Raw genomic sequence first — 20219 nt, 5'->3', positions numbered from 1 at the left:
TGGAGTCTCATTTGAAAAACTTCATGCTGCTGCCTTGATGAGCTATGATTCACTTCACTGGCAATGCATTGAAAATGAATTCCAATTATTCACTGAAATGTTTTCATCTGTCACTGAAACTTAATCATTTTATATAACCAAGTGCATTAGCCAGGCATGTCCAAATAGCTAATAATTATAAATAGGGATTATGCTGGTTAGACTTAAAACATGCTCTGTGTTAATGCTTACATACTAATTCTTTCACCCAGCCTCTAAAATATTTGGTCCCTAATTCACACTTGATTTTGCCCAGTGCTGGCATTCTTTTGCCAGTAACTTCTCAAGGAACTTTTGAAATGATTCCCCATCATTTCCAGAAACTTGTGAACCAGGGACTGGCCACACACAAAAAAATAAAAAAAAAAAGGGGGGGGGGGGAAGAGGAGGGGCAAGTGGGCAAACATCCTATTTATGAATGTGGGTAGGTAGGAAAATGGTCAAGGCAAGGAATAGAAATTACAAACTAACAGTTTCAGGCAGCAAAACATGCTATTTATCATAAGGGATCCTGACTACTAAAGTCATTTAGTGTACTTCCTGAATTTCATCTATTCTTCAAATAAAATCCTGAGTTATCTAGGAGAATGTCAAAAGGCAGAGCATGGATGTTGTTCCAAATAATGTTTGATTCTTTGGCAATTCACTGATAGGATCCTATAAGACTGGTAGAATGAAAAAGAGAAAAAACAGAAATGGAAAAAGAAGAAAGGTTATTTTCACATAGTAAAAGGAAAGGCGTTTTAAAAGAAAAAGGTTCATTAGTAGTAGTTAAATTTGTGAAAGTTAAAATTAGAAAACTATAATATCCTAACTGTAAAAAACATTACTTGGGCATACTGTAGTTAAACGAACAGGAAGATAATACTCACTTACCACTAGTCTCAAGAAATTTCAGATAAACAGTCCCCTGAGTACAGGTCATGAGAAAAATTCCACAGATCTCAGAGCACTTATTGAGAAGATCCTACTGTAAAAATCTCCTACCACTTCTGGTGTCAAATAACCGCAGAATGTACTCAAAAATGTTCATCTGGTTTCTTTGGGAAACATAGTACATGATCAGCTCAAAAGATCATGTGATAAATAACATTTATAACTACTAAGAAAAAGTGTATGCATTATTATTCTCTGTATCTTGTTGTATTATTAGAAATATTGCTGGGCCTTGCTTTACTAAATGCAGACTGTGTGGAAGTTCTTTGCTCTTTGGAAAATAATTCCTCATGCTCAACTGCTCTTTTGTTGAAAACTACATCTTCAGTCTGTCCTGTACTTGAAATCATAGCACACTCCTTGCCTGCAATTTAATAGGGAATTCATATATGCGCTTCTGCTATGCTCCTCACTGAATTAATACATATATTTTGCACACTTGACCTAAGCTTCTGGCTTAATATTTCTTTGACATTTTAGATTACTGATTTTTTTTATTTCCCTGGTATTTTTTCATGGTGTTCTGCAATACATTCTGCCGCACTATATCTGGAGTTTATTTTCTGCATAACATTTACTCTGAGTTAGGATCTGTTTGTACATTTTTCCATGGGAATATCATATACAGCCTTTATTACAGAGTGACTAAGCAGACATGCAAATTAAGTGTCATCTTTTAAGTGAGTATAGAGAGCAATGGTTGGCTGTTTGTTTGAAGTAGTAGTAAAGTTGTAGTTGCTAATAATTCTCTGGTCATGTAGAAGACCATGTCTTTGATCTTTCACATTAAAGCAATCAAAACCAAAAAAAAAAACCAAACCCCAAACCCAAAACAAGCAAACAAAAAAAGGAACAGTAGAAGCACAGTATGGCATATTTGAGTAAATTACATTGATAAATTCAGACAGGAAGTCAAGCAACAAAAGAGACACGGTTAGGTGCTTGTCAGGGAGACACCTGCTGCTGCTTATTCAGCTTGGGACAAATGACATTGGAAATAAAAGGTCAGAGCACTTGAAGTTATGGATTAATGAATTAGCAATTAGACTGAAAGGCATGAAAAGCACAAGTGATATTTTCTGGCATATTACAAATGATCATAATAAATTATCCTATAGACCTCAGGACAGATTTCACAAAGAAATTAAATGTTACTTTAATGCGGAAAAGAAAGCATGCAAACAATAATAACTGGAAGATAATATGAATATTTAAAACAATAAACATACACATGAAATATATGTTACAGGCACTTAACAGTCAAAGAAATACAGATACTTTGTCGTGACAAAATAATTGGAAGGAGTTGGAATACTATTTTTCAATATTAAATAATATGAATAGTAGCTTTGTTTAAAGAGAGGGTTTTGCAGGAAAACTGCCAACATAACTTAACAAATGTGACTAATAATGATTACTGGAAATTCAGAAAAGAATGGTTCAGCATAAGAATACTTAATCTGCAAGGTAAATAAATGTATACCAAGAAATAAAAATGCATGCAGAACAGATGGACTTCAAATGACTAAAGAGATAAATCAAGAAAGAGAGAAATTATGAACAAAATATAAGACAGATAAAAATACAAGCAGATAAGGATAAGAAAACTGAAATAGAAACAGCATATTTAAAACATATACAGAGAGTACAAAAAAAGAGAACTGTGTCATCTTTTTTTTTTTTTGAAGGTACTTCAGCAGAAATCAGTAGGCATTCAGCTTACCATCTCTATATATTCACCAGAGTTGCTAGTTCAAGCAACAACTATATCATAACTGCAGAACTGCCAAAACACTATGTGGTTTATGGAATGTTATCCCTCAAAATATCATCTTCCCAAAGGATCAGAGTTCAAATTTGTGTTGTATGTAGAAAAAGTTTAGCATTATTAAAATTTTCATCATGTGACACCTTAGATTCAATTGCAGATGGTAGCTTAGACCTAAGATGTGGGAAAAAAAATGTAAAAAAAAATGTAAAAAGTCTCACATAGTTGTCAAAAATATAGCCTGTTTTTTGTAGGAGCTTAAACTCTTCTGTAAGTACTATACATTATGTATTAAATGACAATTTAAGTTCCACTTTTGTAATGGAAAACTGCTCAATGTATCCCATGTAAACTCATACAAGGTTTTGGCTAAGAAACAAGATGATTAATTTAAACCAAGATTTGTAAAATAATTTATCTTATGCTATTAACCTAATAAAAAAAATATTTCATCAAACTATACAACCAGATGAAAGACAAGAGTTCTGTCCAGACAGCTTAAATGATCTATTTAAAGGTACAGAAAAATTAGGAACACACACAAAAAAAACCTTGTTATGAAGGCACTGTTAGCAAAATTACTGTTCTCTCTCTGAATGGATAAAAGTTCTCAGATAGCTATTTTTCACATCATAGCTTCTCATGGTAATCCTTATTTTTTCCAGCTCCTAATACAAACATGATAGGTGACAGGGATAATGAAAACAAATAATTGGAAAATAGCATAATTCCATAAGAAAAACAGTTATGCTTACTTGCATGAACAAGGATCGGCATTTGGAAAAGTATTACTATACTTTACTGAGAGAGGAATTTATCTACTCACATTTACTGACGGTAACTAAATAAAAAAAAAAAAAGATGAACACTCAATTAATACTATGGCAAGTGCAGTACAAATAAATTTTGTAAAGATGGATTGCAGCCTCACAACTGCTTCAAGCAAGACCTAAGCATGAGCTAACACCAAAAGGCAGAGTCCTGAGCTCTTATTCCATCCCCTGTTCTGAACTGGACTAGAGCTTGTAACATGCCATAAGGTATCCCCATGCCTCTAGTTGTTGTTCCATCAGTGAAAGGGAATCCCATAGGTCTTAGATCCTCCAGCGCTATGTGGGTGTCTTGGACAGCTGAAGGAAGCTCAGTTGGCACCAGACACTTATATGTGGGCTACTGGCTTAATCTGCAGCAGTTTAAACTCCCATCACAACCAATGAAGGTCTAATCAATACAGCTGACAGAGTCTAAAGAGCAATTCAGCTAACCAAGTTCTAGAAAAGTGGTTTGGGTTCCTGAATATGTCTGCTGCATAAAAGATACCTTGGGTAGCCAACCTATCCTTAAATGTGCTGCTCTAGAGTAGGATGGATGTCCTGTGCAGATGTGCTTGAGATCATGGAGCATCTAACTTGACTTACTCCATTGGACACAGCTTTAGAAGGTAATGCAAATTTGTCTCTCCGCTCTGGTATGAATGTGTTCACTAGGTCTCTACTGGCTAAAAGAGAAGCCTATGTAGTTAGTGCTCCAACAAGCATCTTTTACCAAAACATTCACTTAGGCATTTTAATCCTGAGCTTAGTCTTTTGCAGCCTGTCTTCCCTTCTGAGGTACAACAATCTAATCTGTGCAATAGTACTCAAGATTAAATTGATGTTAAGAGGCCTGATGTAAGATATGAAGTAGGTTAGAAAAAATATATCTGAAAAAAGGAGTTCATATCAAAGTCCTCTGTCCTCTTTAAGAACATCTGCAATTATTAGTACCTTGTTTATGTAATAACACTGAGAGTAAAGGTAGGCATTGCCAAAAATTACCTTTGACATCTATTACACATGAGCTGCCCTTGTTTCATAAAACTGCCACGTTGTTTACCCTCTCACATTCCATGGTTTTCACAGATAAACCTCATTTTTTTAATGAGTCAGATTAACAAGATTACCATAATGTTAATTATCTCAGCAAATAGTTTGATGGGTACAGAAGTCAGTCATCAAAATTATATTATTTAATATGTTAATGGATACAAGTCAAAGATACCACTTCTCTGAATAAAGCAAATCTGCCCAGGATTACAAGGGGTTTAGAATAATATTATTCTAAAACAAAAAAATTGTCTTTAATGTGCTCAACATAGCTTCATTTTAAAGGAATATGGAATAGGTTTTTTTTTCTTAATATTGATGATCAAGTGCAAATTTCAATATAGAACTGATTTGTAAAAAAAAAAAACAAACCTCTTTTTTAAACTGGTTCACATATTGTATTGTACTTAGGTTTTCTATAGCTATTATATTTAAAGAAAGAAAAGTCCTTCAAAACCAGGAAATATAAAAAACTCAACAACTTACACACTTATAATAAAGAAATTTTTACCACTTCAAGAATGCAGAAACACATTTTTTGCAAAGACAAACTTTAAGAACTAAACTTTAAAGTGTTACCAAATAAAATACTGAAATTACTTGCACCCAGTTCCACCCCCCCCCCCCCACACACACCCCCAAGAATGCAAATAAGTATCTTTGAGAAAAACTGAAACCAAAGCAAACTAAACTCTGAGCTTCTGTGAGTTCAGGGTTTTTGTTTGTTTTGTTTTGGGGGTTTTGCGCAATTAAAAGTATGTTGTACTTTCACAAAAAATGCACGCTCATTTTGCAGATGCTGGTGGAAAGATATCTTACTCTGAAGTTGATTCTTTTTCAGACAAGAAATGTGCTAACAATAGACTCTTATTTTGCAGTACTTGACATGTTATAATGTATTTTAATACACTGTGAGTAGTATATGTTTTAAGGAGCTTAAAAGTAATACCACAAGTATGGAGAACTAAGACAGAGACAACAGCATCAAAATCAAATTAATATTTTTTTCCACTAACAAAAATTTTTGCTTGTTTACTCAAGTAGAGAAAAAAGTAAAATATGCATATCTTTGCCTGGTATCTCACCATTGACATGATATACTATTGGGGAAGCATTATTCCTAAGACAGCTCATTAAAAACTTGTGTGCTAGAATTCTTTTATTTTATTGAAGTCAAAAAGTTCCATGAAAACAAGTCTTTACCCCAGTCTTCAAAAGGAAAATCACTATGAACCCAAATTGACTGGTCCTAAACTTAACATCTGATTCTAAAATTCTAATTTTATCATCACTTCTTTTAATTAAAATGTTGAATAGATTCTATTTCCCTTCTTCTATAGAGTACCAAAACCAGAACAAGAGATTTCTAAGAGAAATTCACTTATAATTAATTGATTGAAAAATACCTGCCAAAAGAATTTCTAATGAAAAAATATTCTTCATAACAACAGTTACAGCCTGTAAATTCTCTTAACTGGGAAACAAAGAAAAATCTATTTTAGGATTCATTTCAGAGTCAAATTGTCTGTTGAAATGTGAACAATCGTTACTAATGGCTTCTGCAGAAACAAAAATAAAATATCAAGGAGTCTTAATGATACTTTCATGATTCAAACAGGAACGGTGATATGGAAATAAAGCACTCTCAACAGCACTGATGCAGCACGATAAGAGAAAAGCATGCATATAAGATGTTAGGTCAAATCGGCAAGGAACAGGGAGCTCAAGAAATGGTTTCATGAACTTCTTAGAAGACAGAAACAGGGTTACTGCTGCAGGCAAACATAGAAGAGAAAGGTCTGTCCTGAGAGCTATTTTACTGTATGGAAAAGGGAAAAGGGAAGGGGGAAAGGGGAAGGTGAAAAAAAGGAAAGGGGAAGGGGAGGAGAGGAGATTGATTTTTCAAGATTTATAGAAGACATGGCAAGATGTGAACACAGTCTCTATGAAAAGGGAAATAAAGAGGAAGAAATCTAAAATGATTCCCTTATGTCTTGAACTTTTATGAAAATGTTGGTGTTAGGAACAGTGACAAGAATGAAGGAATAAAAAAGACGAGTAAAAAATAATGAGATAAGATTTGGAGATCTTCAACTGAATTTGACAGTAAGATAGCAAGATGAACATTAAGAGAGTCTGAGATGCAGGTTTAAATGGAGAAAGGTCAGGGGAAAAAAATAGATTTTTGCAGAAATATGAGTTAGAATCACTTCTGCATTATATATGTTCCTATATATTTTTACTTTCTGATAAATTGTTATGTGATCATGTGATCAATCTATACTATGAATTAGTGGAAAATGTGTCAAAGAAGGAGAAATAACCAGTTCTGGATTTAAACTCATGATTTTATAGCTTCTCTGGAGAATCTTCTTTTTCTGAATCTCCACTTGTCCCATATTTCAGGACCCTTTTTTTCTCTAATGCTTACTCAGTTGATATATCTGTTTCAGCTATGACATCTATAATATCTTTAAAGAAATATGACATGAATGACAGCTCAGAGTCATAAATATTTGCCACAAAGGAAGAGAGATAAATCACTGTGCCAAAGTCCTGAATTTTTGTATCAGAAATAGTGTGGCCAGCAGGAGTAGGGATGCGATTGTGCCCCTGTAGTGCACTCTGATGAGGCCACACCTCGAATACTGTGTTCAGGTTTGGACACCTCAATGGAAGAAGGACGCTGAGGTGCTGGAGCATGTCCAGAGAAAGCCAACAAAGTTGGTGAAGGGACTGGAGCACAAGTCTTATGAGGAGTGGCTGAGGGAACTGGGGTTGTTTAGCCTGGAGAAGAGGAGGCTGAGGGGAGACCTTATCGCTCTCTACAACTACCTCAAAGGAGGTTGTGGTGAGATGGGTGTTGGTCTCTTCTCTCAAGTAACCAGCGAAAGGACAAGAGGAAATGGCCTCAAGTCGCATCAGGGGAGATTTAGATTAGATATTAGGAAAAAATTCTTCACCAAAAGAGTGGTGAGGCATTGGAACAGGCTGCCCAGAGAGGTGGTGGAGTCACCATCCCTGGAGGTGTTCAAAAAACATGTAGATGTGACACTTCGGGACATGGTTTAGTAGATATGGTGGTGTTGGGTCGACGGTTGGACTTGATGATCTTAGAGGTCTTTTCCAGCCTTAAAGATTCTATGAATTTTCCAAATTTAGCGAAATGAGGCAAAACACATTTCTAAAGTCACTAGTGACATCCTGCCTCTGGATTATTAATTAGACTGTCCTGAGAAACATTCTTATTATTTGAACCTGAACCTAACTCCCTGCTACTGTCAAATTTTCTGAGATTTTGCCTAATGAAAGAGGCGTGGCTGAAGTGTCCTGCATTGTATTAAAAATCTCAACTGTCAGACCTTTTGCATGAAAGTTACAAGGAGGAAGAGTATCTGTCCTTGAACAGAAGAGGCAAGAGAAACTCCTTAGCCTTTCCTTATGAGGATCTATACAGCAGGACTTGCCATTAAATATGAAGAAAAGAATGAGAGTCCAAACAACGTGATGAAACAGCAGGGGAGGAACAGAAAAGAAAAAGATGGAAGAAACTTAAATTCCTTTACTCATATAGATTTTTCTTTGTCTCAGAAAGGAAGCAACCAAAAATCAATATAGTTGTTTATTGGAACTTTTTTTCACTTCTACACAGTAATACAAAGAGCTTGGCTCTATTCCTTCAAGAACATAAGGACCTTAAATTGGGCGGGGGGGAGGGGAAGAAAAATAACAAGTTTTTGGAGGAATATGTCTCCAGAAACATTTTAAACTGATTATATAAATATTTGAAAGTATTCTGATCTTGAGAGAGTAAAAGGCCACTACAATTTTTAAATGTAAGCATTTTGTATGTAAGCATTTATTAGTAAGATACTGATTCTACAAAATTCAAAAGGTACTGAAGTAAAACACAAAGCTATGTCTGAAGATAATTCAGATTAAGTAGTGCTTTCCAATTGCCCAACTGCGTAAGTCTTAACTTCCTCTAAGGTGAAAATCCTGCTCTTCCCAGATATGAAGAAAAGTTCCCATTTAATCCTCACATATAATAAAAGAACAGTCATGATCTAAAAATTGGACCATTTCTATAACTCTTTATGAATCATAAAAGATCTGCAAGCCTTAAAGTCTATTTGTAATGCATAAGCTTTGTGCTGTATAAGAATCATTCAAACAAAGGGCCAAGGAAAAAAGAAAAAAAAAAAAGGTTAATTTTAATGGTATATAATAATAACAAATTACTTCCCAGTGGATTTTTCACTTTCATTTATATTTCTGGCAAGCTATGAAATAGTAATTTTTGCCTGGTTTAGAACCCAATGATAGAATGTTTTGAAGTAATTTTGGAGCCATAAAGTAAAATATCTAACAGGAAAAAAAGCAAAATTATGTATTTTCATTTTATCAGTATCTGCTAGCTATAGGGGAATATAATTTACACCCTTGCACTATATATCTCATACAACATAACACAGTGCCATAACAACTTTTAGCACCACAGAACAACCTGAAATCTCCAGAGTTTATAATTCAGTTAAAATAAATTCAATAAATCTATCCTTAAATAAAATTCTTGAACCAAAGACAGCAAGTCAATATAAAGAATACTTCTTTATGAAGTATTCCATAAAGGATGGAGATACCTGTATTTTAGCTCCCCCTTCCCCAAATATCTAACCCTCTTGTCTTGATTTAACTAACGAGGAGGGTAAAATACTGAATAAAAAATTGTGGCAAAGAAATCAGACTGCTTAACTGGGTAAATTAAATTTAAAATGTTTTCATAGGGAAAGCTCATCTATATATTGTCTATCATAGCAAATATTTCCCTTCCATTTGCGGCTATAAAGACAACTGTCTTTTCTAAAAAGAATTCATTATCATTTAGTTGTCAAAGGGAAGGAATCACTGAACTCATTTTTCACTTTCAGTATTGATCATTTATGCAAAAGGAAACTAGTCATTGTTTGGACATCAATATCAGTATGATGACATATATGAACACTGAATAAACCAGTTAAAGAAAGAAGAAATGTGAGTAAACTATGGGAAAGGAGGTTGAAAACACCCAAAGCCTGATGTAAGGGCTTCAGTCTCTGTTCACACTGTAGAATTTCAAGCCTGAGACTGACATGATATGTTGAGCTCAGTTCAGATAACATTATCTTCATTTCATTTACACTTTTGAGTCCAAGCAATAATGTAAAGTGACTAAGCAGAGATTTTAAGAGTTTATTTAAAATTTTAGATTCTATTTGGTACTTTTTATCTTTATATAAATTGCTTATCTCCCTTTCGACATACTTAATATATAGAAATTATCCATTTTATTTTTTTTTAATTACAAATGTTACAAACTACCCTTGTAAAGATATATACTATAGTATCCTTTCTGAAAAGTCACTTAAGTGACTCATGATTAAAATATAACAAGCAGATAAAAATAAAATAAATTCTAAAAATATTTTTCAAATAGATGTAAGTACTATGGCAACTTTCAGACCTCTGTCTTGATTCTGTACTTTATTTATTTGAATTAGAAACTTAGGTTGAAAAATGTAGACAGAATCATTTCACCTTTCCAAAAAAAAAAAAAAAAAAAAAAAAAAGAGTAATTGAGTTTACTACATTACTTTATACAGAACAAAACCATTTTGATACTTTGAAAAACATTCTCTAAGGGAAAAGAAAGACTGAAAAGCTAAGCAAATGGGCCAAGTGAAGTACTAACCATATGGATACATCAAATATGGTAACTGGAATTCTTTTCTAAATTCTTGTGCATCAGTTCTGAGGTCTGAAGTGTTGCTGGCTAATAAAATGTGCCAATAACATGTATAAAATTAAAGGGCACAGATGCATAAATAAATTGCATGCATTCAGATAAATTAAAATATAAGAATAGATAAAGCTAGAAAAAATTAAACAAAAATTTTAGCAGTTAAGAGACTTGTAAAAGTTATGTTCCAGATCAAGATGTTAGACTACATCTTCCATGATGCACTAAGCATAGTATCAAAACTTTTTTGACTCCTAAGTAAACATAATTTCAAAAGCCAAAATAAATTTTAATCTAAGTTTAGTTATATGTTATCTAGTGGAAAAAAGAACACATGTTCCATTCTGTGTTATCAAGAGGAATGGATTAGAAAAGCTCATGTTCCACATACTTTACTGCTGCAACTTCTTCAAACGCATTTTATTTGAAGATTATCTTAGTGAAAAGCTTAGGAGGCCCTACTAGTGCTTGTTCAAGAAAGCTTTAGGGCTGAATAATAAAGCATACCAAAACATGTTTTTTCTTTGCTTCTGAAGAACGATACAAGAAATACTTCCACAATATCTACCCCAATCATGGAAAATTAGTTCCAGATGATGACAATACCTAACAACCATCAAATCTAATAGCTATGCATGCCTGTGCATTTATACCTATGTGAAAATATGCATGTACAGAGATGGACAGAGACTCTAGCTAAATATTGATTTGCTTTCTATGTATGAGTACTAGGTGTAATACATACACACATTTAAAGATAATATAAATATAATACTCCCACTCATTCTTCTTAAAAGTGTGAAGCTAGGCATAATCAACATCTGTTGCAACAGCAATACCAGATTATTATTTACTAGAAAAGCACAAAGATAACAACCCTTCTAGTAAATATGAATATTTTGATTAGCACATGTTCTGCCCATCTGCTGAAATCTTAAAGCAAATTGAAACAAGATTAGTGAATATTTTTCTTCAAGTTATTCATGCAGTTTCTGCCATCATTAGGAGGTTTCACTTGAATTAGCTATAGTCTCCCCTTCTTCCTATTTTAAATGATAGTGATGTGCAGAATACGTTTTATCTCACTCTTTGATCAAATGTCTCTATATCAAGCAATTTACCCAAATATATGCAAAAAAGGATAATGACATAATTTTCAAATTGACTAAAATTTTTCTAAGAGACTGAATTCAGTGGGCATGACCAATTGGGAAAGCATGCTTTGAAGGACACAAAGTAATGCCTGCCTTACTCATTTACAAGTACTTATAATGGTATCTGTTTTGACAAATATTGTATTAATTTGCTGCTTCAGTACATGTTGATATTTTTGTCTTACTGCTTGCACTTTATTGTTAATGTTTCAAGAAAGATGTACCTCTTCTTTGCATCATATCAAATAATTTATGTGTTTACACTACATACGCAGAAATTTCTCTAACACAAAGTCTCAGATCTGCTATCAGAAGAGGCCTCGCTCCTACTGATTAATGAAGATGTACCTTTTGTCACAAAAAAACCCATATATTTGTTCCCAGAAATAAATTCTGAATACTATCTATTCCATGTTTTGAATAGTCTTCGTTTAACAAAGAAATTCTACATTATAGAAACCATTGATTTGAATCTACTTGCATTATGTCTTTAAACATCTGCATTTTCCAAAACAGTACTATTCAAATGCAAAATGTCCTTATAATAAAAGGTTTACAATTTGTATAGATAGAATTGAAATCTAAATGGATAATAGAAAGTTTCCAAAAGTTAACTTACATGATCAATTAGTTCACGAACCATTCCATTCCACTGTCCGCTGGCATCTTCCTGGGCTCCATATTTTCCATCTTCCACCAGTCTAATCTCATAGGAAAATCCAAGGATAGTAGACAGCTCCCTGAGGAGGTCAATGCAATAACCTTCAAATCGATCATTTCCATATAAGGGTTTGTCGGACTTCTTGAACATAACATATGGCTCTTCCTGCAAAAATTAAAAAGACAAAATGGATAATGAGTGCCCCCACAATTTTCTTTTTAACCTAAAGTAGTACACTACCGTGATACTACTCCCTGTAAAAAGAACTAAAATGAAAAGTAGAATCCTTTTAGCTTTTGATTATGTCTGTCTAAAGTCTTCCAACTGAAGTTAGTCAAAGACCCTTCTTTCTCATTTTTATTTGAAAAAATGACACTGTAGACCCCGTAGACATACCTTCAAGGAATTCATAAAAACACTAAATTTAAATGTGCTCCTTAACAAGTTACATGATACATTAACATCAAATGCATTGTTTGGATGGACACTGTAAGCCTTTTAAAATGGAGAAACAATGTGCTTTGGCAACTGAAAAAAAAAATAATTAAAACCCCAAACATCAATCAAGTGTTTTAAGTATTAGATTTTACACTTTTCTTTACAGAAGTATTTTCACTGTTTTCTCAATATGTTGTTAGGCAAAGTATAGAAAACCCACAGGGGGAGACACAAGTCAGTGAAATCACTTACTGTTCTGTTGCCTCAAGTTATAGGCTGTCATTTACAAGACTGCAGCAAAACCAGGAAAACATTAACTCAAAAAGCATATTTTATGACATACATTCCATGAAAACTGAATTTATCTTCTTTAAACATTTAAATTTTTATATTTCATTTAAACTATAATGTGACATTTTTGCATAAAGTGATGTGCAAACAGAACAGCAAACAAATTAAAATGATTGGCATAATATTCATAATTATGGAAAGAAACAACATTTACCAAAATATAGGATTTTTACATCTGTTTCTCAATATAGGATAACCTTCCTCAAATACAAAGCTGAAGGGAAAAAGACAAAAAACAAATGGTAGAGTTTTTCACTACAATATGGCTCCAATATTCAAGTTGCATTTGATAGATTAAATACATTACTCAGTCTGTGTTCATGTTTTAGACAGGATTTTTTCATTTTTTACAATAATAAAAAAATAAACACCAAGTAAGGTAAGAAAAATGGTAGTAGATGCAATTACTGCACAAAATACAAGTCTCAATGAATAATCAGATAAACTCTCCAGGGTAACTTAAGAAAATTCATACAGCCCTAAATCTCCATATCAGCTCTCAGCGGGGTTAAAGGCACTTCATTCTACAGGCATCTGATGGTTTTAATAACAATTAGTCAGCATTACTGATGTAAACATCTATGTTGAGATGTCCTGTGATTTAAGCATTATATCTGCATAAAATTGGAACTTTAACATATAAGATTTTACCCAAAATGCAAAGGAGAAAGCAGGGAGATCTCTTGCTCTTAAAGAAGTGTATTCAGAATATATCTGTTCCCTTGTTGCCTCTTACAGTTTTCTTTTTTTTGTTTTTGTAAATAAAACAAACTACTGAATCAAGACTCTGCTGAGATTCTGTTTTTATATACTTCTACTGAAATTAATAACTTTACAGCCATATTTTGAAAAAAGTACACCACTGGTCTCCATACAATTAACAAGGAATATAACATGAAATAAATTGTCCAGAGAAATTATTAGGAAGTTTTGACAGAAACTTTTCAAATAATAGATAGGCAAATGACTCGAGGAGAGCTCTTCTAGATGTAGTACTGACAAGAACAAAGACCTGACTGAAAATATGAAAGCTGAAAACAATTTAAACTACAAGGATCTTTGAATAATTCTTGAGAAGCAGAGACAGTGACAGAATCATAGAATCACAGAAACATAGAATGGTTTGGATTGGAAGGGACCTTAAAGATCACCTAGTTCCAAGCCCCTGCCATGGGCAGGGACACCCTCCACTAGACCAGGTTGCCCAAAGCCCCATCCAACCTGGCCTTGAACACTTCCAGGGATGGGGCAGCCACAGCTTCTCTGGGCAACCTGTGCCAGTGCCTCACCACCCTCACAGTAAAGAATTTCTTCCTTATATCTAATCTAAATCTACCCTCCTTCAGTTTAAAACTACTACCCCTCATCCTAACACTACTTGAACAAAAAAGTATGTATGAAAACAGTTGTTAATAAACTCAGACAATTTATATGAAATATCCCATCAAAAACAACTGTAAGGAAAAAAGTTTTTCAGGTAAAATGAGAATTCCTTAAAGAAAGTACACTACTGGCCAAGCAGAAATGATGCTAAGATAAAACACAGAAAATGTAGAAAAAGAAGCAACAAGACTCAAATATAAATTCTTCAATGAACTGAAACTCAGAAAAGGAAGTATGAAGGAAGTGAAATGCAACTCTGAATGTGAAGGAAAAACAGAAAAGCAAACAAACAAACATAAATCTTATGCAGGGACAAATGCATAAATGCCAAAGCAAAAAAATACAGTGTAATGTGCAATTGATATTAAGGATAAAAAGCAACATTGTAGAAGCAAAGATAAAAGGAATTTCTAGGAACTAGTTCATCTGTTGCCCAGCAGGAAGAGAAAACCATGAAATGACATTACAAAGACAATCAAACAGTTCGATGATTTTTCTGTGCTGTCTTCTCTGAAAAGGCTAATGCTGATCACATAATGTACAAAATTAACACAGGAAACACATGTTGAAATGTTTAGACTAAAGTAGGGAAAGATAACTGCAATGAGTCCTTGAACTTTAAGCATTTTCAGGAAGTTTGGACCTGACAAGTTCACAGAAGAACTTGGTTTAGCAATTTCAGATCCAATAGGAATTATCTTTTAAGAATTCACAGAGGCTTCAGGGAGACTGTAAAAGGCTTATCTTTAAACTCTTCCCAATCAAAAAAAACTTTCACAAATTGGAGAAAGGAGGACTATGAAATTGTAGACTGATTAATGCAATTTTTAGAAAAAACAGTATTTTTATTCTAAGCAAATTATAAAACCATTTCATTTGTGGGAACCTAGAGCTAAGAGAATATGGAGAAGGGAAGAAGTTGAGGAAAGTTGTCATGTTATATGCAAAGTCATCTTGCTCTTCCTAAAAATATGAAGAAAATTTGACCATCCAGAAGTGTGCACTTCATTGAAAGAGATTCTTTATCAATATGGAAAGTCATAATAAGTTATATTCCTTTATAGGATACAGTTTAATATTTCCACTTATTCTTGAACAGAAAAGATGTTAATTGGATATGTATTCACTCTATAATGGGGTAGGATCAGAATTCAATATAGTAAGTTTCAGAAGAAAGAAGTGAAATTAAAAAAAAAAAAAGGTATTCAAAAGGAATTAATTAATATTTCCACACTTCAGATTAATAATAAATTGCAGTAATTCAGGAGGAAAAGAGCTGATTAGGTAGCAAATGTATAAACTGAAGTTCTAGATATTATAGGGGATCATGTACTAGACTCAACAATATCACACCATTAACTGGGGGGGGGCAGAAATCCTTGACCTATTTTGATCTGTTTTGAGCAGGAGTTGGGACTGGAGGACCTACAGTGGTCTCTTCCCATCAAAATTAATCTATTATTTTATATTTTTGATACTATTAATTTTTCAGTTGCTGTATTCCATTCCATTTTGACTACTGCAGATCAGGAGAAAAATGAACCAAGGTCTACAAAATAATATGAGGAAAGACTGAAAGAATATAGGCTGTTTCACTTAAGGAAGAACAAACTGAGAGGGAAGTGATAAAAGTCTTCAACACATGCAAAATTTTTGCAAAAAGGAACCAGAAAAGTTCTTTCCTGTAAAGGGGACAGGAATTAATGGCCTTAAACTTTGGCAAAAGAAATAAAGGTTAGAAATTAGGAGAGACTTTATAATGGTAACTATACTTAAGTGCCATAGTAGGTTATCCAAGAATTTGAGTGTTTTGCTAGAAGAAAAAGCTAAGCTCGATCACTTAATCTTGGGGTTTTGGGGTTTTGTTTGTTTGTTTGTTTTAAATAAAAGGCCAAGAAAACAGCTACCTATGGCAACTGTTTCTGATGTGAAAAGAATATTCACCATCCAGGAAGTAAAATCATGACAATTGAAAAATTGTCCATTTCAGCTGTGAGGTTGTGTGTTTTGGGAATTTTCCAAAATGCCTGGAACTTCTTTATCAACAGTACTTAATTCAAATATATTATCCCATATTAAGTTTGGATTAAATACTCAATAAAGTATATTAGCTACACTTTAAATTTATTTCTGAAAGTGTAAAAAAATGTGTTTCAGATCTAAAAAACCTCAGACTTGTGCTTCCCAAATAAAACTTTATATATTCCTCTGTAGGCATTATGAAACTCCTATGTACCCTGGAATGCTCATATACACAGATCCCAGATATTTGCTCTCTGAGTGGTTCGGATATTTACAGAGTCACACATCCCCCAGTCTCTCTGGAATCTTGACAAGAATCTTGACAACAAGTTTTTTTCTGTCTTCTATTCCATGCAATCCTGAATTATATGGGGCAAAATTTAAATATCTGCGATATCAGGGAGGCAGTATAATTGCCAATTCATGCTTTTGCATCTCCTTTACTAAGGTCAGCAGGATTTTCTTCACTGAGCCATCCAGCTCATCCATGCATTCTTGCATTTTTTCCTGTAAAATCATTGCAGTAATCCTCAATTGCTTTATCCGTTCTGCTAATGCTTTTTTACACTATGTTAAATAAAATCTTGAAACACTTTCTGGAATTCATAGCTCCAACTCCATACTCTTTTATTATTCTTTAACCATCTTGGATAGGGGCTATAGTAGTCTCTATGCTACTATTTAATAATTATAATTTTTTTCTAATGGAAAAAAAAAAGCTTTTGCTGAGAAGATTGATCACTGAGTTATTAATACTCTCAATATTTTCACAATCCTTACATTAAGCCATTACTTAATGGTTCTTACTACTTTTTCTTATAGTCTTCCACTGTCCAAAATATTTGCTTTTTTTCTTCAGACCTTTTATCTGCCATGTAAAGCATTTTCTTACTTAGCTTCAACAGGATTCATCTTTGATTTATCAGAAAGTGGTTTTTGGCAGCTTCATCCATGATAGCTTTTATTAATGCTAAAGTTTTCTCTAGTTCTTCTCTTTTTCCTCTGGTAATATAAAATACCCTTTTTTAAATACTGAACATGGTATTAATGTATTTTGCACAAATTCATGCAAAGGATCTACCTACATGCTTTATTTGTTCAAGTTTTAAGTTTGTAGTATAGAGTAATGTAAAACCGGTTGCCAAATACACTCTCAGGAAAGTGTCTGTACATTAAACATATGATCACCATTGCTTCTTGATAGATTATCACTTCCACCAAAATCTTTCACTAGGACAATTATAATTGATTAGGTAGACAGAGTATTTAAACTGAGTCATTAGTAAAGATTGACAACTGGTTTATAGTTATTTTAATATTGTTCATCATTTGATTTTGTCTTTTAGCTCCTGAAAACATGATCCTTAGAAGTTACTAGACTACATCACAAAACAAGTTGGTCAGACTTGTTTTCAGAATTTTTGCAAAATATTCTTTAAAAGCTGAACAGTTTCAGTTGAAATTAATAGTCTTTAAACTGGATTCATCTCCCCAGGGGAGGGAACACCTTTTCCTTAGGACTTTTATTATTGCTCGGAATGACATAAGTAGCTTGAAACAAAAGCCATTGAATAAGCACTGTCTCTACAGAGGTGCTCCAAAAAAAAAGAATCCTGGGTAAATCCTCATGTTGAAACAATGCTTCCAGAAAACGTGCCTACTCTGAATTAACTTAGACTATAGGAAAGGAATTCTACTATGTACTTTTATCAAGTGAGCTTGTCCTGAAATAAGAGAAACTAAAGGGAGAGTTATTGCACTTTAAAAACAACCCTTTACTTCATCCAAATTAACCTTGCTTCTACTTTAGCTTATTCTTGATGTGTGAAATTTGCCAAGTTTGTAGTGAACCTTCAACCAGATCAGCAGCAAGGAATTACCCAAATTAAGTTCATACATATGGAAATACTTAGAATATGGAAATAAATAGAAAGATAAAAGACATTGGGAATAATGAATGAGATGAAAGGGACATGGGTAAATAAAATCTTTATATCATTAGCTTACATTTGAATATGGGAGGCTAAATAAATTGATGTTTTTCATAAGATTTAAATCATAGAAGTTTATAAAAATTGTGCAAGAACAGAGTTTAAATTACATATACTCAAAAAGTTCACATATATAATCATACATCTAATTCTACAGTTAGATAATTCATAGTATCTAATGTAAATAGTTTTAGAAAAGGAAAGACATGGAAAGGGTGTCGTTTCAATGTCAACAGAGACATACACTGAGCAACAGTACCTTTATGTATCTGTGCTCAGAAACATGCAGTACACTCCTCCAACTTTCGGTGTACACCTCTATCACCAAGCTATCAAATTTAATCTGAAATCAAACACTGGGGTTTTTTCAACTGATTATATTTCATATGGATAGCTTTTTCTCTGAAGGGAAAGTCTTTACACCACTAGTTCCTTTTAAAATAGGTCAGCTTGAAGAAGAACAAGAGCAAATAACTAGAAACTTTGATTTTTCACTGGAGAGATAAACTGACAATATCTCTAGCACTCAGGAAAATAGTATAACGACCCTCTCTGGTTTGGTTTTTTGGTTGGTTTTTTTTTTAGAAATTTGAGATATACTGTAAATAAATTCTGGTCCGTGCTAAGCACCCACATGGCAACTGAAGGAGATGGTCACATGAACAGTTAGTAGTCTGAAATACTCAGTTTGGCTAATTAACGCTATGAACATGAGCTCGGGTTACCTGGAGAATGCAGTCACCCTTTTACGCACGGGTGGCTGTAAATATTCTGTCAATGTAATACAGGTGAGCAATTTGGAAAAATTTAGCAGAGCAGAGTTGAAAATAATTTTCTTGCATATGCCATCAAGACTATTTTCACTGGTTCTCTCAATAACATTACAGCACCGTTGTTGTTATGTCAGTTAGATTTCAACATGTGAATATTAAAAACAGGTCTTCCAAGTATGAGCTTATGATTTATTCAATGACCATAGAACAAGAATGTATACCATGTATGACTAGAATACTTTGAGTTTTTTTGGAAAACATCAGCGTATGTTCTCATAATTGTATTTTTAAAGGCTGCTGAAGAAAAAACAGGCAACTCACTGCTCACTGTACAGGGGGTCATTCAATTTGATCATGTATAGCAGCCTACTGAAGCTGCCCATGGCTGCTAACATGAGAGGAGCCATCTTTAAACTGTGTATTAGACTGTCACAAGAATGAGTGTTTGAGTGCCAGAGCAGAATTTATAGCATATGCAGAATTTATATCCTGTAGTTCTGATATAAATACCATCTTAATAACATTAAAGGGGGATATACCTTTATAGCTGTGTATGGTCTTGTATCCTTTTCTTGAAGCTTGGCTGTAGTTTGGATGCAATAAGTTGCAATAAGATGTTTGCTTTTTGAGTGCAAAAGTATCATGACTAGTTCTGAAATGGTGGTCATGACTGTCAATGATTGTTTGACTTTACTTTTTTTCCTGTCCATGGGGACCTTATGTAGAGTGCAAGTTGGATCTTGCAGAGGAAAGCTGCCTTTTAAAAACCACCAGGTCAAAGGAAATAAAAAATGGTATCAACACATTTGTCAATAACTGTTCAGTCTAAACCACAGGAAAATCCAACACACTTGTAAAGAGATTTCTGAAGGATAATGAAAATATTTAAAAAAAAAAAAGAGCAATTTTTGTCTGGAAAAAAAATTCTGTATGAAGCAAGTAAATATCAGGATGGAATCTTTCCTTTCCAGAAATGTTATTCTATATCTGAGTAGTCTTTAAATCCAGATGAATGTAACTCTGCGATGCTCTGCAGAACTCTCAAAGATTTAAGAGGAT

At 33.5% G+C, this 20219-nt stretch overlaps 1 protein-coding gene across 1 annotated transcript in view; it reads right to left on the bottom strand.

The window, feature by feature from the left end:
• The window catches only part of GRIK2 (glutamate ionotropic receptor kainate type subunit 2), a 431194-nt gene that overhangs the window by 161379 nt on the left and 249596 nt on the right, over window positions 1-20219 (bottom strand). The window contains exon 11 of the mRNA XM_054822179.1: window positions 12161-12367. Coding sequence (XP_054678154.1) covers window positions 12161-12367 — 207 coding nt within the window. The remainder of the gene's footprint in view (window positions 1-12160; window positions 12368-20219) is intronic.

Source organism: Grus americana, chromosome 3 (assembly GCF_028858705.1).
Source record: "Grus americana isolate bGruAme1 chromosome 3, bGruAme1.mat, whole genome shotgun sequence".
Taxonomy (NCBI): Eukaryota; Metazoa; Chordata; class Aves; order Gruiformes; family Gruidae; genus Grus; species Grus americana.
Note: the sequence above shows the minus strand (reverse complement) of the source record. Positions and strands in the feature narration are given on the sequence as shown.